This window comes from Anoplolepis gracilipes, chromosome 6 (assembly GCF_047496725.1).
Source record: "Anoplolepis gracilipes chromosome 6, ASM4749672v1, whole genome shotgun sequence".
Lineage (NCBI taxonomy): Eukaryota > Metazoa > Arthropoda > Insecta > Hymenoptera > Formicidae > Anoplolepis > Anoplolepis gracilipes.
Window position 1 is genome coordinate 11,963,848 of NC_132975.1, and position 25,431 is coordinate 11,989,278.

The 25,431-nt window shown below is 37.1% G+C and overlaps 1 protein-coding gene across 3 annotated transcripts in view; it reads left to right on the plus strand.

The window, feature by feature from the left end:
- The window catches only part of LOC140666848 (uncharacterized), a 199,769-nt gene that overhangs the window by 53,190 nt on the left and 121,148 nt on the right, over nt 1-25,431 (plus strand). For 2 of the 3 annotated variants that reach the window (XM_072894390.1, XM_072894389.1), the window contains exon 2: nt 11,217-11,291. In XM_072894390.1, the coding sequence (XP_072750491.1) occupies nt 11,217-11,291 (75 nt within the window). Of the gene's footprint in view, nt 1-11,216; nt 11,292-22,410; nt 24,734-25,431 lie in introns of those variants that run through there. The other variant, XM_072894391.1, reaches the window with a different exon arrangement.

The window sequence follows — 25,431 nt, forward strand, 5'->3', positions numbered from 1 at the left end:
TTTTGCATATACATTCGCATATTCATTTTTTTTCAACGCGAGAAAAACGTTGGTGATTTCCAAATCATCGCCAAAAAAACCCCAACAATATTCCATTTTCGATATATTTAATTTTTTTTATGTAACTAGTATATTATGTTTTTTGTCCATCAACGAATAATTATTAATTTCATATGATGTTATTACGATATTTTATTCCATGTTTTACTCATTTTTGATTGACAAAGAAAGAATATAGAAACGGTATCTGTTCGTCTCTGAACTGAAACTCTGCGGTGCGTAAATAAACATCTTTCTCTTTTCGAAGGACACGTATTTGAAGGATCGGTGAAGTATACAATATATACCAAAAGAAAATATGGGAATGATTTCCTCTTTCCGAAGTTAGTAGTGGGGCGAACACGAGCTCATTGTTGCTGTCAATGAACGTCATGAGTTAGTTACATTTCGGCGGCGTCGCGCAAAGTACTAAGGAGATAATCGTCGTGATGTGATCATCGAGTATAAGTCTCTCGTGAATAATAGTGATGGATAGTGAATGAGCGCGTGAACCGTTAATTTTGTCAAGTGTCTTTCTTCGACAAACGTCTTGACATATGAATTTTTTTATTATGTTTGTACATCCGTTATTTATTGAATGTGTACATACGTGTTTGATGTATTGAGAAAAATATCAGCGAAAATATATCGTAATTGCACCGAGTTTTAAAGTAAGTACCGCGGTGAATACACAATAAAACAGATAAATGTCATCGAGAATGCGGGACAAAATGTATTAAGTGAAAAATATTGTTGTACCTAAAAAGTATATTATTATCACCCGTAAAATATTGCGAGTGTGTATTTTTTATAATTAATACCTATCTTTGTGGCACTATCATAGTGTGGTCATAGTAAATGATATGTTACATATTAATTGATATGATATAATCGATTGATTGGATCAGTTACATATGCGATTATTGATCATCGATCAAAGTTTAAATGGATAGAAAGATGAATGAATCAGACGAGAGGAAGAAAACATCGGGAAACGACTGTCAAACTAATTAATTATTTTTAAAAGAGTGAACTGTATTTTATATATTTTTCTACAAATTTTATTTTTTTTATTTAACTAGCAATAAGAAGAAGATATGTCAAAGCATCAAATTGTTTCAATCAATAATGACGTAGTCAAATATAATAATTACCGAGATTTCGGGGGATAAATCACTAAGAATTGATTAACATAGATTGGCATTACCTCCATTTTTTAAGCATTACTTTAATTTTACTTTATTTTAAAAATGTGTATCTAGATAATACTATAAAAAAAATATACGTTATTTTAGAAAAATAGACTTTGATTAGCTTTGGTTTGTCCTTTAATAATAATTATACTTTGAAGAGAAAAATACACACATAACATATATTCTTACATACCAAAGATTAAAATAAAAGAGAAAGAGCATGGAAGAAGATAATGAAAGATCATGTATGAGAATTAAATAAAGTTGAAAATAAGCATCCTGCTTTGAGGCTTCCGTATAATGTTGCGGTAATGTTATGTTGCTCTAGTCTGATAAAGTTTATACTAAAAGCGAGTCAAGCGACGTCAAAGTTGTGAAGTCAATGAGGGTGGTGTGTTACAACCTCCCCCTTTCCATCGTCTCACTGCAATTTTGGGACGTTAATCATGCAACGTTATAACGCCGCTTCGTATCGCGGTTATCGAGTTCGCGCTATTATATTCTTATTGCTTGTTCCATAATCATCCTTTTCTTTCCCCCGGTGAGTCTTAATTACCTTGTTTACCGCGTTCGTAGGCGTCGTAATGCCGGCACGGCTATGCACCGTCGCCGTAACGCGTTTGATGGACTTTGAAAACAACCCCCTCGGCATCTTCGCGAGTTAACTCTTCTAGATTACCGCGCCTTAATTTATTACGCAAAATACTGCGCGAGGTTCTTAAAGGTCTCGAATAATTTCACGGTCGTCAAAATTTCAGGAAAGGGAAATTTTCAGAGAAATGGCTCGAAGAAATACTGCGCTCTCGAAACAAATACGCAAGCCGTTTTCATAGGTGTTAAGAAAATTTCTCGTTAATTAACCAAATTTAACTTGAACTTTAATAGAGTTCGACAATAATTCTCGAGGAACGGTACTCGTTCTTCGAAGGTTAATTATCACGGTCATTTAGACGATCCATTTAAATGTGCAAGACCTTCGTGAATTTCTCTCTCTAGTCCATAGTTTATCAGAGGACAGGACTGTGTGCGCACACATCCTCGGCCCTTTAAATTAAATCCACGCTTTACGGCCAGCACGCGGAGTGGCGTTTTGTGATTTGACACGGGACGAGGTTTACACTCCCAGCTGCGGCGCGCGTGTTTAAAGTTACTTGGCGAGGGATTTACGACGGGCACGGGACGATTGTTGTTACTGTCGCAATGAGAACATCGCTAGGACGAGGGGATTTAAATAGTCATGAATGGAGAAAATTTCAAAAATATACACGCCTCCGGAAAAAGCTTTTGCAACGCACGGCTCTTTTGTTTGACGGACCATGTTAACTTGGATAAAAACTTTAACACGATGACAAAGAACAAACTTTCGAGGAAAAACGCGGGTCAGATAGATATTATATCGTCGTGAGAATCGCCGCTATAAATTATATTTTTCATCGATTTTATTACTTTTAATAACTTTAATAACTTATTAAGAGGAGAGAAAAACATTCTTGAAAATTTTAAATTTCGCGATGCTACCGTATAATTATAATGAGAAAAATATGCCAACTATTTTTCTTGGCTCGAAATTTCTCGTCTATTCTTAAACAAATGTGATATCAAATTTTCCAAGAGGGAAAATTTGACCTGGTATTAATCGAAGGGAGGCGTGTCCCATAGTGTATCGAATTCCTTAGCTGGTAACGAGCCAACGTGCACGCACATGCACAAGCACGAGCAAATGTAGGGCGCGCTTAAATCGACACTCACCCTTTAGAGGCCCTTCAGAACGCCGCTTTCCCGGTTTGAGGACGGATGAGGCTTATATACGTGTGTAGTTATCGAGTATTACGAGACTGGCGAATAAGCGCGCCGTGTCGACGAATACGGATCAGCCTTAATACCTGAATGATCCTTCGGTACTCGATATGGAATAGCAGCTACGATCTGCGCCAACCCGTTTGTTCGTTTTTCATCACATTTGGCGAATAGAGGGTGTCTCGTCGTGGGCGGCCGTATTAAAACAATCACAGATTCGCGGCTTATAACAGTATTACTTAATGTATATTCAGCAATTTCTGGTGGAATATCGTGATACGAACTAATGTCCTCTTTTCTGTACGCGCTCCGTAAATTTTAATTCGTATATTTCGCTTTGAAGCTTTCAATTTCAATTCACGTTGTGCGGGTGTTCTTTTACGCGTATTATTATTCACACATACACATACATATCTTTCGATATCAAATAAATTTTATATTATCTGAATTTTATAAATACGTATATTATTGCAAGAAATATGTAATATTAATTCTCTTTTTTTTCTAAGTTATTTTCAATTTACAGAAATCTCAAACTTTTTTTAAATATACATACCATACATACATATATAGCATATATAAAAATATGATTTTTTGTTATTTCGAATTGCACGCTAAAAAATCTTTGGATCGGTAGCAGAAAGTTCGCGTTTGACATGACCTAATCGTCGTGACGTATATAACTGCTCCACTCGAGAATCTAAATACGTTTTTCAACATCTCTTCCGTCACATTTGGGATATACCGTTAGGGATTGACGGCCGTCATCGGTACTCAGGCATTCAAATGGAGGGGAGGGGAGAGGAGAGAGAATCGTCGGAAAGTTTTATTTACTTTAAAAACGCGGCGCCAGAGATCCGCTAGTCAACGCGCAGGGGAAATAAAGTTCCGTTGAATAGAGCGAGGAGAGTCCCTCCACCCCACTCGGGGTGGAGGGACGGGGAAGAGAAGCAATAGAAAGGAGAAGAAAGCCGGGATGAAGGAAGATGATTGCAGAAGGCGTAGGGGACAAAAATCCGGATAAGTTGAAAAAGTCAATTATTGTAGCAACACCCTCGGCTTAGCGGCCGCACAAAATGCTGACAACATGCGTGCGTACGCTTTGAAATGGTTTTTTCGAAAGCGCGAGCGAGTTATCCCGCAAAAAACTACTGGCTCTGGCGCAAAACCAACCTACCTTACGAGTAATACGCACGAAAATGAAGTGCCTGCCTTCTCGCCTTATCTATAATTTACTCGCGTGGCACCGGTGCGCCGTTCCCTGCACGGACTGCTTGTGTAACACGTGTTTCACTGCGGACTCTTTCCAACGCGAACAGAAACTCTTGCCAGACTCGGCTGGAGATATTACCTACGAGCCCGAAGAAGTATTACGTTCGAATTCATGCAAATATCCTCTTCTTTCTCGTACGCGCCATTATTTTACGAATTTTATATATTGAATTGATTATTACAACGTCAATATTTGTTTCTCATTCTTGTTAATCTTGCGAAATTTTAGCGAGCGAAAAATACATCGAAAGAAAATAAAATATCACAATTATAATGAACGTGTCGAGTAATATGTATCTCTCGATAAAGTAAATCACAATATCATTTCCGTTGATAGAATCTCAAATGGTTTAAACCTTTTGGTACACAATTCCGGAAGAATTATACGTATCGAAGCGTTCGGATTATAAACTCGATAAAAAAGAGCCACAGGTAAAGGCTCGATAGTACATTGCGGTAGCACGACGTCGCTCTCGTTTCGTTTTATTAAATGTAAAACACAAGTTACCACATTCTACTCGCGAAATATCGCGGGTATCCAATTTCTCGAGGCGAGGCGCGGATTTTTCGTCTCTCTTTCTCTCTCTCTCTCTCTCTCTCTCTCTCTTTCGTGGTATCGCGCGTCTATCGATATCCCGAACGAAAATTCTTCAGCCACTTGACGATATTTCGCGATAATACCGAGAACCGTAATACACCAGATACAACCCCTCTTGCCTCGCATGCATCCCTCCCCCCCGTTCGTGGCGCGGCAGCGCTTTCGATTTTCCGCGCAATTTTCGAACCACCGGCAGACAGATGGCCCACGAATCACAGCCATTGTCGCTCAACAATGCCTCCGTACCTCATCTTCCCCGTGCTCGCGGTGGGTCCTTGGTCGCGGTCTGTGCGTTATGTATATATTACCTATCCGTTATATACACACACCCCGCGGACATACACCACGTATTATATCACATAACATACGCGCTTGGCGCGCATAGGATCGCGTGTATAGGGTGGCCCGGAGCTAACACGCGAGCGTGACTGAACTTGGGTTTCGCGATGAATTATAAAGTTGTGTGACCTTACCCCCTTCGGTCATTATCGATTTGTCGCAAGTTTTTATTAATTGTAACTTTTTTTGCAATTAAAGCTTAAATTAAACTTTCATCGTAATCTTTTTCTCTTTTCTACTCCTCTCTCCCCTCTCTCCGCCTCTTTCCCAGAAAGCGGATGAAAGAGAGATTTCGTTATCCATTTATACTTTGCGCGACGCTTTAATTTATCAAAACTCTCGTCGACTTTCGATCGACCCTAACTCAATAACCATCGATGTCTCGACTTTGTAACAACCGTCATTCTTCTTAGTCACGATTCTCTATCATCTTGGTTTGAAGGCTCGCTCGTGCGCGGTAGGTAGGTAGGTAGGTAGGTAGGTAGGTAGGTAGGTAGGTAGATAGATAGATAGGTAGGTAGGTAGGTAGGTAGGTAGGTAGGTAGGTATAGGACACCCCGTACACCCGTTTACCCACATACGTACCTCACCCCTTCCCTCTTTCCGGAGAGTATTACGTACGTACATACACCGGCTATGTGGCTGGGAATATAGGTGGTAGGTAATATTCGACGATGCCGAAAGCACGTTCGAGCGATCGATCTCTCGCCTCTCTGTCCCGTCCCCGGTGCCCCCCGACCTCCTTTACCCTTCTCCGCGTTCTCTTCCTCCTCGCGGGTGCCGGTTGCATTCGGGGTTTCAGACTTCGGCGTCGCCACCGAGAGAGGAGCGCCAGAGGAGAGAAGTACGTACAGCCGAGAGCTCGAGCGAGCGACCGAGGGTGGATGGAAGATGGGAAGTGCGGGACGCCAAAGGGGTGCGGCGGTCGGGGGTGGATACCCTACTAGGTATCTCAACTTACGATTGCCCCGGGGGCGTGCACAGAAGTGCAAAGCAATCGTCTCCCGGCCTCGACCCGTCTCGAGCTCTGCGGGCTCTCTTCTCTACACCCCCTCCGGAAAGGGGTAACGTATCGAGATACACGCGAGAGCACCGAGGGGTTGGATATCTCTCGACGGTCCGTTGTTGCTGCCTGGTTTCGGGCTCGATTTACAGCACGAGAACGCACGACTTACGGAATTCCCGTGGAAGTCCGATGTGGCTCTCCTTCCTTCTGCTTCTCTCTTCTTCGCTCTTGCTCGTTTGTGTATACGTCTGTTTACCTCCTAGTCGATCCCCAACGATCTTCTTCTCTTACAGGGGAAACGGATCAGCCGGCGTCGCGGATTTACGGCGCGCGGAATTCGGACGACGCTCGTTCGTCTTCGCGCGTTACTTCCGGTAACTCGGTGGATTCTCTCTCTTTCTCTTGCTTTCCGCGGCGTCTCGAGCATGCCGATATTTTTCTTCGAGCAGACTAGAAGTGCGACGAACGGGAGAGAGAAAAAGAGAGAGAGAGAGAGAGAGAGAGAGAGAGAGAGAGGATCGCGACTCACGGAGTCGGATCGAGACAAGACGTGGCGCACGTCTGGGAAAAGGGGCGGCACTCCTATTATTTTGCGGTTCCGCGCCTCCCACTGACGTGAAATATACAGCCTATGGAAACTTAGTTTCCCGCCTGCGAATTCCCGAGCTGTCGGCATCGGAATTTCTCGTCGCGTTATTTTGCGATTTTACACTCGAATTATAAGCAGATACGCGGCGCCTACGAGTTCGCCTCGTGTCTGCTGGAATTTTTGAGTCGTTCACGTCGACGTTGTTTTTCGTTTATTTTGTGGCTCCATATGGTATATGAATTCACGTACTTTTGCCATTCCTCATGCTTATAAACTTGATTTGAAATTTCTTCAGCGAAGCGTTAACATGAAAATGTCAATGTTAATACACTGTACTAGGTTTTTTTTTTTTTTCAGTGCAATTTCAAAATGTAACATTTTCAATCGATATGAATTATAACAATACATATATATTTACTTTTTAAAATCATAATATTAGAAAAATACGATGACATTTTTCTCACTATATATTACATTGATATACCCTTTTTTTTTTTAATGAATAAATAAGTCAACATTTTTTGTGTTATATAATTTTGTGTGCAATATAAAGATTTGCATTCCTGAAAACAAAACAGTCGTGAAGAAAATAAAATATATCTATTAAGAATTGTTATAAATTTTATTTCTTTAAAACAAAGAGAATTCTTTTAGAATTATGAGAAATATCAAGGCATAAGAAAGGTATGAAACACGTTTGCACCGGGTTTATCAACTGAAGTTAAATTGCACGTTAAGAAATATGTGCGCCATAAGGCTGCGGTTGGAAATTCTTTAATGATCCGCGATGGAGTCGGTCTTGGTGTGGTAACCGGAAACGTACGGGCTTACGAGAAGATGTTGGGTGCAAGAACGGGGGCGGTGCGTAGAGCGAGATTCTGTGACAAACGACGCGACTATACGTTATCTCGGAGACCGAGATACATGTCTCGGAGAGGAAGTTTCCCCTGTAGTTTCGCGCTCGAATTACAACAGGAACGCGCATTCGGCGACGCTTTCTCCGCAAGTCGGGCGCCTTTTCTTTCGCGCTCTGTTATTCGCCATTCCCGTTTTCACGTGCTCCCTATCATTTACGTGGTTCCCAACGATATCGCGGTCGGAAAATTGAAAAAGGGAAAATATGTATTATACATATATAACCGACGGTAATATGTCAATCTATTTGAAGTTGTACGTGCGATATATGAAAATTCTTGGCTACGTTTCACAGAACCATTTTTGATCATTCGGTACGTCAAAGGGTTAAAGAAACACGTAAGTTAAAGAAATGGCTAACTACTAAAATATGATAAAACTGCATTAGAAGAACTTTGGCAATATTTTTCGAGAGACGGCGCATCCAGGAAGATGTATGAACTCAATTAAGACCAGGCATACATCATAAAGTTTCGTCCGACTTAACGTGGACGTGTGCATGCAGTATGCATGCAAAAATCTGTTCGCAATTTCGAAAAATTTTCACAGACTGCGTTGCCATACATGCATCTTTGAAACGAAAATGAGAAAGATAAATCCAATTTCTTTCACGTTTGCGCGAATTAAAGGTTTCACGAGGAAAAGTTTGAAATGGAACAGACAAGAACATTTCTCACCATATATTTGTCTATATATTAATTTATTAATATGACGAAATTAATACACTTTAATTGCCACAAGCAATAAAAAATTGTTAAAATTAAAAAAATGTTATAAAATACTAAATTGTTAAATTTCAAAATCTTAATATCTCGCTGTTTTGATAGTCAACAACATTAGTAGCAAGTTAAGTCGCCTTGGTATTAGCGTGTGAACGCATCGTGCCACAGAATAGAGTCACATCGATTTTCGTGCAGGTGTCTACGTATCTGTACGTGGAAGCAGATTATCTCCCGATGTTCCGATTCGTCGGTCAGAACAGAGTTCTCCCACAAATTCATGGAGAGAAGATCGATATTGAGCGATCGGAGCTGAAGCGACGTGTCAGTCACCTTCGGATTCCTCAAAAATCGTCGGTTAGCGGTCAGTTTGCGGCGGGATCGCGCTCTATACTCGGAATACTTCGGATAGAATCCGAGAGAGAACATTCTCGACGTCCACAACGTTGGCAACTGTCGAATTAATCCCGCCGTGTATGTACGTGCACGCCTCTCTCTCTCTTGGAGATACGTCACTTCCGGCGTCCGTCCGGGGGACTCTACGCAAATACCGTTCGCGGGTGGTGTCAGTTTTGCCGGTTTCTTCGCTAAACTATTCTGAAACTCTTGCTAATAGCAGAAAACGACTTTCGTCGATTTGACGGAATGCGCGGATCACTACGTCCGTCGCGTTCTACCGTTCACTGCCGCGCCGTATATATATATACTTACTGACTTGCCGATTTCTTTAGCTCGAAAATTCCTTGGCTGGTGCAAGAATTTCGGTTGGCGTAAATTCCATCGGCTCCTCGATATCGCTCGCGCGATGCTTAGAATAATTCTCCTCGAGCGATGCCTTACGCGTCGTCGTTACAACGTTTTGTGAAGTCAAAAAAAAAAAAAAAAAAAAAAAGTATCATGGATATATTTAATTGCGAATATCTGGATGTCCATTCGTGAAATCGTGTAACTGGCAAATATATACCTACTTTACATAGTAAGAATAGTGATATAATAGAATTAAATATCAATGAGTTTTATTTAGTTATACGATGATCAAATTCCTCATTTGGATTGTTAATCAATCGATGATGTGTTTAATTTTGACTTTACTTATTTAATAAAAACTGAAGGTTATGAATGATTGATGAGCACAACGGAAATCGGCGTCTCTTGAGTTTCGAGATACAATGATCCGTTGGCACAAATACACGATGTATTTCCGAGGCATATATCCGATCCCGCTAATATGTAAATATATTATATGGATCTGCAGTCAGCCACTTTTAAAATCCGTCGTGTCGCCGGACGCGATGTGTCACGCTCGAAACATAGCTCTCTCGAAAATGTCGCATTGCATTTTACGTGATGTTTACTTATTAAAGTCTACGAGCACAGTATAATCGATATATTGAACGCTTGCACATATTTCCCGTAGCGACTTAATAATATACTGGCGATTAAATAACACGTTGGCTACGTCTTATATTGTTAATCGACAATACGATATCAAAGATATAATAATTATAAAATAATAATAATTATACATACATATATTAAAATATATAATGAGGTGAGAATCGATCAGTGAAAATTAGGTCTTGAATCGGTACATTTCACAAGTTTTGTGCTTGGGTAATCAACGCATTAATTATGCTGAATATCATGAAATCATAAATATTGCAGCATTAAATTTATAAAATATCATAAAATAATACTACAAATATTTTAAATATCATGAAATTGTTATTCTCCGTACAATTATGAATACTACACATTATAATTATGGAAGAATTATTAATTTATATGTATAGGTCGATATTCGTAGTCGTAAATAATTTTTAATTAAAGGCGTAATTAATTACAGATTCGTACTCGTAGATTGTTATTTGACTATTTGGATTAATATTTTAAAGTGTTTTCATTTGTGTAAACTAAATGTTTGAAAAAATTATTTACAATTTATAATCTGTTGATAATTTCTGTAATTGATTTTTTTTTACATATAATTTGTAGGTAATCTGTAAATGTGATTTTTATAGTCGATTAATGTTTAATTATATTAAAAATATTTTTGACATTATATTAAAAATAATTATCAATTCTCTTTTTTCTTGTATATAATATAATATATGTATATTATTGAATTTTTTATATTTAATCTTTTTTTCATTTAAATTATTAATTATTATTATTACAAACATGAAAAAAGCAAATGCATTATTTCAATAGAACACACGCGAATAAAATATTGCTGATGGTTTAATTTAGTCGTAAAATTATGAAAGAGATTATAAAACTATTATTTGATTACTTGTTAATGATGATATTATCGATATTAGATACATAATTAGTATTATATTGTTGATATTAAATATAATTAATATTATAATGAAATATTAATATTAGAGTAATTGATTAACGAATAATTAAAAATTCACGAAACTATAATTCGTCAAATAATGATTGATTATGAATTATAGACATGCTTTAAAGTTGTACTGCTCGTAGCTTCTCTTTTTAAATTAATAAAATAATTCAAACATTGAGTATACGAAATATCTGGCATACAAATTCTTTGGCTTTATAGGAGGCGAAACATAGAGTTTTGGTTTTTCCATTGTAGGTCGTTCTACAAGCTCAAGCGAGTCCGCGAGTAATACGTTGCGAACGATTATTGTCGAGAACAAACATTTGTGAGAGCTTAAGTACCAAATCAATGGTTTGCGGCGACCAATTCATAAACTAATCGTAAATTTTGTTATTGCAGAAAAGCTACCGGCAAAATTACGAGTCGCTGGTGCATCGTCAACACAGCGCTGAGCTCTCGTTTTCATCGACACGGGTGAGTCTTCATTTTTACATTTTTTCTCCATCATTTTCTTTCTCCCTTTTTCTCTCCCTTATTATGTCATGCATTTTCTACAACAAAATTAAAAAATTACCTGTGATACTTTATCATGCGTTTAATAATATTTCTTATTTGAATGAATCTTTATCGGATATTTAATATCTGATACTTGATTTAATACGTTTAATATATATCTCTTCTTCCTCAACTATACATGGCTTCGTTCGAGTCGATTTTTTATCTTGATAAAAATCTTTCAAGACATAATATTTCTTTTCAAAGTTAAACATCTTGGTAATTGAGCCTGAAATTACATTTCTGTCAAAGTAAAGTCCATTCGAAATTAAATGCAAATTTCTTATCTACATGCACATTTCTATAAGAAGAATTTTTTCAATATTTTATTTTTTAACTCTTGCTAACATTATTTAATTTTTATTTACTTTAGTTCAAAATTACTCCGACGTAGAAACAAACAATCATTCTTTTGTTTAACTTTTGTTTACTTATTGTTTACTTCAGGAAGCATGTACGCGATTATTGAAAATTACATATATTAAGTGTATTAAAACAAGTACCAGACATTAAAAACCCGATAAAGATTCATTCAAATGAGAAATATTGCTGGATGCATAATACGTCATTTTTTAATTTTGTTGTAGAAAATGCATGATACGATAAGGTACGCATTACATTTATACTTATACATTTTTTTAAAAAGATTTTGTCCCGTGATTATTAATGAACTTTTCTCCCACTCTCTCGTCTTCTTATCCGTATTTAAATACCGTCACCGTTCGTCGTAAGAAAGTTTTGGCGCGCCGCCGCACCCATTACGCCGTTGTATCGATATCACGCTCGTAACGGCGAAGGGTCGAGTTGGTTGACCCCGCATAAAGTGTGGGGCTTGTGGGTCGTGTGCCGGGTATCTTGAAAATCTCGTGGGTCAGGGCGTGGTGTGCCGACGACGACGGCAGCGGCGGCAGGGTCTGCAATCAGGCTGGTGGTGTGTCTCATTCTCGGTGGTAGTGCGTTCAACGAGGAGCCTCGCCCCGCCTCGTCTCTCTCTCTCTCTCTCTCTCTCTCTCTCTCTCTCTCTCTTCCCTTGCGCACGCACACACCGTTGCGTATATCTACGCGTTATACGTTACACGCAACACACGCTCGAAAACCTACACAGCCGCGACCGAGCCGACCGCCCGTTCTGATTAGCGGCAAATAATACCCGTAACAATAGCTACCGTTTCCTAACGCGGCTTGTCCGGCGCTCCTGTTTCTATATGTGTGTGCCGGGTGTTTGTATTCTATTGTGCGCGCGTGACTCTCGACGTTGGTGCGTGCGTGCGTAAGACCCTTTGCACTAGTCTCGTAGAAAGGTCCGACCGGCGCCCTTTGCGCCAAAGCCCCGAAGACACGAGTCAGTCAATCCCCATCTGTTTTCGATTCCTCTCAGCTTCTCTCTGTCTTTATCTTTATCTCCTTCCCTTTCTTCCTCCCTCCCTCCCTCCCTCCCTATATCTCTCTCTTTCTCTCTCTCTCTCTCTCTCTCTCTCTCTCTCTCTCTCTTTCTCTTTTCTCTCTGTGCGTGTTCTCCTTACGCCCTACGTCCGCAGAATTTCGATGATCTCCTCGTGAAAACAGATTTATCGCGCCTTTTCCCAAGAGTTTTCTGGACTTTCTTGATACTTTTTGGTTCCTCCAGTATCGATCACGAAATGCGCCATGGTTAGCTGTATCTATCGCTATTTTCTATATATATATATATATATATATATATATATATATATTTTTTTTTTTATTTTTATTTTTGTGTAAACCTTGCGAGTTTACCGAGATACATTGAATTTTTTATAAAGATGCTTTGCAGACACGATTTATTCACGATATAAAAGCAGAAATAAAAGACTTGCGAAATATAGAAATTTATTTTTATTCAGTTTAATTCATGAAGTAAAAAGTAAAACTTTATTCACAGAACAATGACAATTGCAATGATAATGATGACGGTGAGAACGATCGAACAAAAGCGACTACGACAGCCCATTTGGAACTTTCCGTCGCCTGAATATTTCGTTATCTCGTTTTCGCTTTTGTTTAGCGTCGCTTCTTATCGTCGTCCTCGGTGACGAAAGTTATCGTTCGATCGCGCGGCTAGGCGTCATCAAGAAATAAATGGCCGAGAAGCGAAGAGGTTAAGCTGCTTTTTCGCCGCTTAACCGCGCTCCTTCGTTATCCGAGTCTTGGCAAGACTTCCGAGACATTAAAGAGAAGCAACGTTTGGAGACAGGTCGAGGGTTAAGCCCTGAGCTTATGGTTACGGTTAATAGTGGCGATTAACGCTTTACGAAGCCAATCTTTAAACGCGGATAAAAAATCACGCGAGATTAGCGAGGAATATTGGAAACTCCTCTCGGAAAAAGACGATACGACGTTGGCTTAATGAAGAAGATCGTTTTGTTAAGAAAATCGAAAAGTGGAAACTTTTTATGAGAATATTACGGACATCCGTTATATTAAATCCTTTCGCTCTATTAGGCATGCATAAAGTGTACATCGCGAAATATAATTTATGTATTATTAAATTTTGTCCATTGTATTATTATTTAATTTGCAATTATTATATTTATTATGTTTATTAGCTATATTGCAAACTATTTCTCTAATAATAATGATATAAAATATTATAATATAATACCTTTCATGTATAATATCGCCCCAAAGATATTTCATAAACTAACTCGCATAATTCGAAAAGCTTAATTTTATAATTTTGTTAGATATAATTTCGTTAAATACGAAGCAGTGAGAGATGTAATTTTATTTGTGTGTATGTGAATATGATGGAAATTGTCCTCTAAAAACAACAGATACGTTATTGCTTTATGGAATAAAAATTAAATGTTATATCACTTTCGTGAAACTATATATCGCAAAAATATTTTTCTTGATTATATATTTCTCTCTCTCTCTCTCTCTCTCTCTTTCTTTCTCTCGCGAAGATAAAACTATGATAAACTTCCTTATTAGTTTCACCTCGGGCCATTCATCTTGGAGCAAGCCGCGTTACCCCGTCGACCCAAATACATTCGATCCTTCGTTATCGCCCGAGGATCTCGAGTCCCAGTCAGCAGAAACCACCTAATCCCCCGGAAAGCCCTCGTGAAAAAGCATCGATCTCCAATTCATTCCGTCCCGTACGCGATCGAGCAGCGGAGCGGAAAGCTCGCCGCAACCGGAAGTGTCGGGACGGTCTCGATCGGCGAGGAAGAGAGTGTCAGAGAGAAAGAGAGAGGCTCCTTTTTTAGAATGAAAATAATGACTCGAATTACGGTCATTTTCTGTGTGACCGCGCAGGTGTCCGATTGTGTGCGCGTACGCACACACACACATACATTTCGCATCGTGGTGGCTAGCCACCGTCGCTGCCATCACCACCGCCACTACCATCGCCGCCGTACACGTGTCACCTGCACTTCCACTGCACGTCAGTAGCCGGCATTGCGCGGATATAGTAAAACTCGCCCCGTGAGGTGCACGACCGCGTTAAACGCGCAGCGGTGCATTTGAAGAGCCGAATTTAAAATTGGCTCGAGTGCCGAGAAGCGAACGGTCGAGCGCTAAGCGCTCGAGAATTATATAAATTAAATACACATTTTAATACATGCATCGATATACAGATATTCCAGGGGTATATTCTGCACGCATTCTGCAATTAATTGATGATCAGAAAGTATTGAATCACACTTGAATAATGTTTAATGTAAAAAATGTTCATTATTTTGTTCTATAATGATACATGTAGTTGTAAAAAAAATGTTATATATATATATATACAAAATTGTGTGTTACTTATTAGAATGCTTTCCTAAAATGCAATCATTGGATTTTCAGTAATGTGACATATTGCGATTATCTTTTGAATCTTTATTTGAATCGTTGCTAATAACATTTATTTATTTTGTCATTTTACGCGGTGATAAATCTACTCGAGTTATCGACTCTTGTCTGAAATTCTACACTCATTTTCTTCCGTTATGGCATTTTCCGATAGCGTGTGTCCCACGTTATATTCCTTCCGGCTTTTCTGTCATATCCTTGCCCCTCGACCCTTGTTATCTCAACTTAGATAGCTCGGCGCTCTAGGATCGGTATTTAATTGAACTCCTCGGTTTCCCCATTACGTGAAAAGCCTGTTCTTCCAGCCGGGCGCCGCCCGGAATATCGAGGTTGTCCCGTATATCACTGCCGGAAAAATTGCCATTGACATCCGGTCGCAACCAGCTACTGACCGAGTTCTCTTTCGGGCGAGAAACGCGACGCTCGTTCAAGGCAACGTCACCGGAAAGGAGCAAGACGTTCAGTGCATTGACAGGACTTATCAGTATATACGGTGTTCTAGAATTGTGTTGATCTTAATTTAGTTAGAAATTTCTCTATCAATTTTAAATTAATTTTTTCTTAAACTAGATTTTATGAAGATTTCATTATTAATTAAAAAAAAAGTTTAATTTCTTTAATAATGTACTTTAATAATCAAATTTTTTTTGTTTTGAGCGCGATATCTACATTTAGTTTCAATCATTTTCTCTGTTATTCTACTGATTATTAAAACTAATTAAATCCTGCGAATTCTTTTAAAAATCAAAAAGATTAAATGCTTTAGTGTCGGCAAAAAGATTTTAAACATTTGATTCGAGCATTTATGCATTGATCAACAGCGACTTAAAATAGAAATTGAAATTAGTATCGTTTAAATAGCTGGAATCTAGAAACTTACATTGCGATAAAGCCAGTTATTTTTAATCATTTTCAACCTACAAACTTTTATTGCATCGGGACATTTTTATCAAAGGAAAATTGGCGTCAAATTTAACAGCAAATCCAGGATTATAGGACATTAAACACACCAGCGTGCAACGATGTTTAATAGCGCGATGAATAGAACCCGAAAGATGAAATAGACGGGACAGGCTAGAACGTCTCTTGAAAAATTGATCGCCACACGAAGGCGCGTTTATACAGAGACCAAAGTAAATCGCATTTAATTATTTCTTGGTTGCGCCGCAGCGGTAAAAGCGGATTCGACTGCGCGCGTGCTCGACAGTTTGGTTGGCTGAATGCACACAGCGACGATTATATTCGCCTCGAAAAACAGAGCGAAGGATTAGCGCCTCTCTCTCTCTCTCTCTCTCTCTCTCTGTCTCTCTCTGCCTCTCTCTCTCTCTCTCTCTCTCTCTTCTCTTTCTCTCCTGCTGCGTTAAAATTCTCTGCTTTAGAAACACACGAATTTTAATAGCTGCATTATTCAAGCAATTGAAGTGTTACATGAGCCGGCACGATGTCTTTTTTGGCTGCCACGATGTTTGCATTTTTCGCGGTGTGTATTCATGCGTTAATTTAACATTTCTCAATGTAAAAGCGAGCGTGATTTTAAGCTTCGCTAAATCGCATTTCGACACGCAGTATATCGATTTGCCTTAATCGAACGTAATAAAGACGCACGGTAAAAATTAATCGTCGTGTCAGCAAGAGTAATGATTTCACGTTATCTATATAGTTATCGATCCGTGCGAGAGCGTAACCCACAGAGATATCGGTCAGATCATTTCCGACAGTTGATCGTCGTCACCGTCGACCGACTTTTCTTGCTGATCGGTCGTCTCTTAAGCCGATGCGAAGAAGCTTACGAGAACTCGCTACTGCACTTCTGTCCAGCTGGGACACGAATCACGATCGATTGACGCGTAAAAACGATTATCGAAAGTTTGCTGACGTGTTTTTCCAGTCTTTGATTTCGAAGCACGTCGGCTCGCCAGGCTAGGTACACGAGATCCGGCCGTCGTGCAATGGCCGCCGGTAATACAACGGATACGTGTAAAAGGAAGTGGAAAAATAAAGTGGATACGCTACCTCGTTAACCTTTAAGCACTTGGTGAGCCCCTCGCGAAACATTACATGCTTGGTTCTCGGTTCTACACGCCGGATTTGTTTAATCGTCACAAACTGATTACACGCAATGCTTACTCGCTTTACTGATGCGAGTCGTTAATTATAAAAGTATATGAAATTTTTCAGATGAATCCGATTTCGTATTAATTTCTTCAAAGAAGAATAATATCTGTAAGGAATTGACTGGTTAGGTTTCAAAATAAATACTAATTTCTTGAATTTTTCAAGATTTAATTTATTAAATTATTTTTCTATTTTAAATTGTTATTTAATATCTGATTAGAGAGATTTGTGAGATATATATATATATATATATGGAATTAGAATGGAAGAATAAATTTAATCGCGTACGTTCCACATTTGGATATTCATTTCCTTCTATTTTCAAGCGATAAGAGTTGTTCCAAAGCTCTGAAATATATTAATTTCAGCAACAGCGAGTTATATTATCGGATGTAATGACCAGCTTTTCACTTGATATATCCGTATACGAATAGATAAATGTCTAGTGCTCGCGTGTTATATATTTGTAGACAAATATGAATTCATATCGCGCGCACGTCGCAATGACGCTTTAATCGCGTTTGTTTTGTCGCGGCTGTTTCACTGCGAACGAGCGAATTAACGAGCGAGCTTGGTGGAAAACTGGTCGACCGGCTGTCTAATTTTTTTTTTTTTTGCCCCTCGATTCGGAGCACCGGCCACCGACCGGTGACACGAAAAAGGTCGATCGCCGACAGCGTCAATCACAGTCAATGGACATAAAAGGGATTACCGAAACTTTACTAATGTGATTTCCTTCTGTTACCATTCAGTTAGCCCGATATGCACGTTACTTGCAGTTCGGTCGCATGTCAATGACAGAGCCGAGACAACAAGAAGGCAGAGAGTCGATAAAACGTTCTTTTCTGTCGACCGCGATACTTTCTATTGTCCATAAAGATTCGTTTATATGAGTCTGTCGTTTGTATTTTGAAAGCTCGAGATATCGAGCTTCCAACTGCGATTGCTGTTAACTCGACCATCGGCAATCATTAAACGGACCGTTATTTATTTCAATGATTTTTCCGTTTACTTTTTTCTCGATATATACTTTATATAGATCGCCGTTATTATTTTTCGCCTGACGTGCAACCAATCGAGTTATTTCATTCGCTAAATTAATTCCAATGAACTCGATTTTTGTATCTATATTGGCTGTTTCATACAAAGTTGCGTGTTATATTTATTTCATTCAAATAAAAACAAATATAAAAATATGACATTGATTTTCAATACTAAGAAATATTGACATTTTTTAATTACATGTAATAAATGAAAGAATTATAATTTGCTATAGTACATTTTTATTAATAATATTTAAGGACTTTGCATATACGTGCATACCTCACAATACAAAGAATAATAAAATTTCCGTCTATGGGCCAATTGTTATGAAAGTACAGATATAACCGCGGCGTTTAATCACGCTCACTCGTTAGTCTATACTCTAATTTTTGTCTCGGTGTCTTCGGCGACATGAAAGGTCACGAATGCTGATTGCATCGGCGCCGTCAATCACGAAGGACGGACAAAAATTGCAATTGTTGAAACCTCGGTAATGTGATTTTCGCGAGCGGCACTCTTTTTCGCACGGGCGTCAGTCGCGCTTCAATTACGCGTCATGCGACGGCTGAATTGTATACCAAAGATCATATTGCAAACGGATAGACGAACGGAGGAGTGAGGAGAGGAAAGCGAAATAGAAGCGAGAATCACGTGGAATTGTTAAAAGCGCACCTCTCTCGCGCATTGAAGTACGCATGAATATAGAAAGGTGTGTTTTGCAGCTGTAGAATTGGAAAATCGGTATGATATTCACGCTATAAATGTGTTTTATACGTAAAATATATAATTTTAATATAACATTTGCCAACACATGTATCTGTGAAAAAATAAAATATTTTTTTATACAATGTTTTATTTTATGAAAAATGAAATATATATAATAATACATCTCTATTTTTGTAACTAAACTTTTATAACTCTATATGCAGAAATATGGCAGAAATCATTTCAAAATAATCGCAAAGCCTTGATTTAAAGTGATCACATGTAGAATATACCTATTTAACGTTATGTATCGCAATTTTTAAACATTGTTCAACCATAGTTAAAAAATACGTCAAATTGTTTTCGACGTTAAAAATGCACATCGTCGATATATGTATACAGCTCTATCGATCGAGGCGCTGTTCTTCTAATTCTTCCGGTTATAAACGATACGACGGACAAGGCATTCGACTGGTATTGTCCACAGAATGACGCGATCGTGGTATCGCGCTCCCAGATTTTTCCTCCGGGAGAACGGATCCCCGCGGTGATACGACACGGCATGAAAGCGGATTCCGTCGACGCCGTCAATCACGGCGCGCCGGATATAAAAGCGATTACCGAAACATCGCTAATGTGATTTTCCTGGCGAGCGGTTGTGAGCCCTCGCGTATCGGCGACAGCGTGTATTGACTTTTGCTCGGTTTCTCCTGAATGAAAGATGGCGCCGTGCAACCGGTCGATATACCGCCTAGCAGAATTGGCTCAGCAAAATCACCATCGTGATGATAGCGCATATTGCAAAATAAAATTAGCTAAAAATTAGTTTTACAATCTGAAAATTGACCTCCTAAACTAAAAAAAGATTGAAGAATTTTAAATTAAACTAGGATATTTTGGAGATATAACACGTAAGTTATCATGCAACATTGATTATTTGCACTTTCTTTTTTTATTATTAATATTATCACATTGCAACATAATAATGTATACGGTAAAATAATTTTTATATGATATTTATATATATATATATATATATATATATATATATATATATATATATATATAATATATTAGAGCTTATTTGTGAATTTTTACTTATTTTCTTTTTTTAAGACAATTGATTTTGTAACAAACAAAATGAAAATCATAGAAGTGTCAAATGAAGATGTTAGTGTAGCCATTTTTTTCGTTTATTTTGCTGAATATTCTAAGCAGTTCAAATATCGTCTTTCGATGGGGGACGAAATGCAAAGGGTGGAAGAAAATACGTTCTTTGGCTACGGTGGGCATTCGGTTCCCTTATCGAAAGTTCGCAGGCAGCGTCGATCTGCATCGATGGTGGTCTAAGCACACTCTCTCGCCAGTCTCTCTATCTCACTTGCTCTTTCTTTCTTTTTCCCGATGGGAGTTTGCCGGGTTATTTACCTGAATAAACCGCTCGATAAAAAGAGTACACACGATCCCTCGTCGGCGTCGTAGCGCGACGTGCATTAATAATTTCGCGGATACTTCGCGTATAAATCGCGCGCGTGCCTTCCCCCGCAACTTACTCCGTCATTCTGGTGGAAACGCGACATGAATTTGTTATGATGCGAGTTGACCGGCGACTATACCGTTCCAATTATCGCGCGTTCTTCCATGGTTATTTGTTCGCGACGGGATACGCGGGGACTATAAAATTGCTTGTTGCCGGTAACATAATTAGTTGCTAGTAATACGTCCCAGTCGGATTTACAGACGGACAAATGATTGTACGGGTATTCAGTATAAAGCTAAACGAAATAATAAAAGAAACGAGAATATACTCACTCGGGATATAAACATATGTATTATAAATATATAAAACGGATTATAAATATATAAAACGCATTTATAAAGACACTAGAGATGAATCATTTCTCTAATCATGATATCCGTCCATTATTATATTATTAGTTTAATCGTACAACATTTAATGAGAGATAAATGACTTTTGTATTAAATGACTCAAGTGTAATATTTCATCATACTACTGTGACTATTGAACTTTAAACTTTGATAATTCTAACGTACCATAAACGAGATATCTAAGTCGGTATATCTGTTAAATAAAAAGCGGTGCAAATAATATTGTTGTACAGATTTTTCAGAGGAAAAGGAAACTAACTAGTTTGGATTTTGCGTTGAAATATACGCTATTTATGCGACACATACTGCACATCGTTCTTATTGATTATTGGTCCAGTATATAGTTCAGTTATTTAAAATTCATTACAGATGTTGCCTCGTATTTCATTTGTTTAATTCGTTCATAATTATCTTTCTGCAATATTATTGCATAATTTTAGCCCGGCGTGATTCTGGTTTTGTTCTCTGTTAAATGTATAAGATATCTGAAATATAATTTTAATTTGCATTAATTCCATTTGTACACGCCCATTGCTTTCGCATTAAACATCGTGTTGTGTCGCTCGATGGAAGTTGCATCGTTTAATCAGAGAAATTAGTTCTCTCGCCTTTGTACACGAGAAATTATTGCTATCAATATTTCGAAAGAAATCATATAACGTTAATTAAGATTTCTAATTGCATTTAAAACATAAAACAAGTAAGCACGTAATCTCGGAGTGGTGTGATATGATTTATCTATAGTCGTTATAATGTTTAGCAATTATTATTATTGTAATAATATGGTGATAACATGCCACGTTTAAAATTATAATCACTCTCTCTATAATTATAAAATTTTACAAGTTCTTTTAAAATTACTTTACATACTTTTTTTTACTATTTTTTTCCTTTTTACATTGAAACCAAACTAAAAAATTTTTGATGAGTATTACAAGGTGTGAATCACATGTTATGTACACATTATGATGTATGTACGTGAAAGTGGCAACTCACTTCGTGAAAACTCATTAATTGTGAAGAGTTCTAGCTTTATTTTTAATAGCTCTAAAGTTTTTGATACAGATTAAATTATAGATCATAATTGTCTAAAATATTATATAGTAAAAAATATATACATATATGAGCATATAAAAATATATTATTTTCAGATATTATTGTTAAAACTTATTTCGTTTTTAGATATATTTAAAGCATATTTATTATAGACGAATTTCTGTGATATATACATTTGTCCAAAATAATGTTAATATATTATATATACCCATTAAAATTCCATTCTGATCTTTAAAAGAGAATGATTTTTATAGTCGGATTTAGCCAATCCATCTATCTCTGAAAATAATAAAAAAATATTATATATATTATATTTATTACTATATATATATATATATATATATATATAAATAATTTGATTTTATTTTATATACATATATAAACATTTCTCTCTTTTATTAAATTTACGATATAGCATGTCAGTTTTCTCTTTATTATCAATGTAGTTTTCAACAAGAACACATTGTATACAGGAAAAAAGAATTACTATTTTTTTAATTAGTTTGAGCTCGCATACAATATGTATAATATTGAATAAAATTCTTAGTGCGCGTGCGCGCGTGATCTAGATTAAACGGATTGTTTTGACTATTAAATTAAAAGAATGGCTTGAGATAAACTAAGACGTCAAGTTTCCGCTTGTTACTTTCTCCGCAGATGATTTTTTTAGCATTTTTTATCAGATTTCAAACGCTTAACAGTTCTATAATAATTTTATAAAAATTTCTATAAGCGTTAAAATGATTAAAATATTAAGTTAAATGAATTAGATCATTCGAGATCTCAGACGTAAAAGTAAGAGGTCAGACGTTCATATCTTTATCCGTCTATAATAAATTAATTGTACATATATAAATATTATAAAGATGATTAATTATGTATTTGTTCTATTGTTAACGATTATACATTTATTTATGTATCAAAATATTTGAATAATTGCAATAGAAGGATGCTGGAGGATCATTGCCGACGAAGGATCGAGCCTCTGTTTTTCGCGTCTTTTTATCGAAAGAGAATTTCGCGGACAAACAAGTGTTGGGAGTGCCGAATTGATAACGGGCAATTATCTCATTGTCAGTATATCAGTCTGCACGATATACGTCTTTCGATATTCGTAGGCGACATTGAGATAATTTATCGCGTTATTGCAAATGGTGAATTTCGAATGAGTGTCAAGAACGTCGAGTTGAAAGACCAGATGATCGTTTCAGTGTATTATCTATTAATCTGCGCAAAATAGTACACACTGAGTTTTTTTTGTATGTTTATAACGCGATCCGCATGAAAGTTTCTGTAGATTTTTTTCGCTGTTTAATCGCATATTATTTTATTCGATATTAACCACCGTGTGCGTATACGAGAGACGGAAGTAAAATTTTATTGCTGAAGTAAATACCGGACATTTATTTTGATGACGATAGTGGTTGTGAAAACGTTGAATTTAAGGAATATTTGATATTGGATGATGAGTACGAACGTGCGCGAGACACTTTGTCCTGAATTTGACTCTAAACACTGTGACGATTGGTATCCTTGAAAAGTGTGTCATTCGTCGAATAACAACCGTCGCGAGTAGTTGAATTTTGCGAGTGGTGGGCAGAAAATATCGAGTGATTGTCGTGATTATATTGAGATTAAATAATCGCGAATAATAGTGATCGATATTTGCTCGATACATGAATCGCAACGATATCTTATCGAGTTTCCTTCTTCGACAAACGCTTTGACGAGTAGCGTGTGAACCCCGTAATACAATCACGTTTTCGCTAGTGACCGAATAGCCACTATTACGCGTAGATGGATTGAATCGCTTCGTGAGTCGTGACGATTTTATTCCTGGAATTGATATATACGCAATATAAATGTATAATACTTTCTTCAAGACACGCGTATCGCGAAGTATTCTATTAGGTAAAAACATGAAGCTCGGAGCTTCGCCGAATTCTCGAAATTGAGGAGAGGGACGAGGATGTGAGCTTGTGTTATATACAAATAAATTGTTTAGACGAGTGCTAGACGAGTGCTAGACGAGTACGCTTGTTTCAAGATATTCTCCGTCAAAGTTTTGTCAAGTGTTGTCTGTATCTTTCATTCGTATAAATCTCTCGCCCACTGCGTCTCTACTAAATATCAAATGGCAATCGTTGAACGATCACGATAGTGTCACCGCGTATTCGTTATCGAGTGGTCATTATTATACACATGCGAATTACGAGAATGTCGAGAATAAATATCGAATAAAAGTACATCACAACTGCGTGCGTTTTAATGTCGCGAGTGATAGTGAGTAATATGATAAATATTTTAAGTGGATCAGCTCGTATAATATCGTCGGGAGTGCCGAATAAAAGTATTGGGTGATTATTATAATTACGCGAGTATCGTGAACATATATCTGTAATCAATACTCGATTGAAAGTATGTACATCATCGCATATAAAGTATAAAGTGATGTCGGTACAAGTATTGATCGCAAGTTTTGATTTTCGGCATTTCTTTTTTTTATAATGATATCTTGTCATAATGAATAAATAAATGTGCATCGAAAACAGTTTGGTGCGATTGTTGAATATTTTAAATATCGCGATTTTCGTGATTGATAATAATTGATTACTCATTTAACTGATTTAATTGCTTATGCGCTGGATGATTGATCGTCAATAATCAAAGGACTTTAAGATAGAAAAATGAACGGGTTAAAGACGAGAAAAGGAGCGGGACTACGACTGGTGAGTCTATAATTAATTTGATATATAATATTTAATTTGTGACGAATTAGGTATTAGTCGAACGAATTATGATTGAGTAATAATAAATTATATTATTTTATCGTTATTTTATGAATACATGATTGAACAATATTTATTAATAATATAATAAAAATTGTTTGAAAAATGTAGAATAAAAATTAAATGCATTTTTTGCTTATATATTTTTGTACAGTTTTTATACAATGCATTATTCACATGATGAGCATATATAAATAATTTATATATAACGACGTATTGCATGTTATATAAAAAATGCACAAAACTTACTTTTACGTTTTATAAAATGCAGATTAAAAAATAGAAAATTGTATTACACGTATCAAATATTAATATAAATGGTGTGCGTGTGTGTGTGTGTGTGTGAAGCAAGCACTTCGTAGAAACTTATTAATTGTTGAGAGTTATGGCTTTATTTTTAATAGTTGTAGAGTTTTTGATAGATTAAGCAAATAGTTTTGGTCATTAAACTAAAAACGGCCTCGGGACAAACTGTCAAGTTGTATGTTGCGTCTCACTTTATCCTCCGACATTTTTTTTAGCACTTCTAGCCATATTTTAAGTGCTTGAGAGTTGTACAACAATTTTACAAAAAGGTCTATGCGTAAAAATTATTAGAATATTAATTAAAGTGCCAAATTAAACACTACATTCGATAG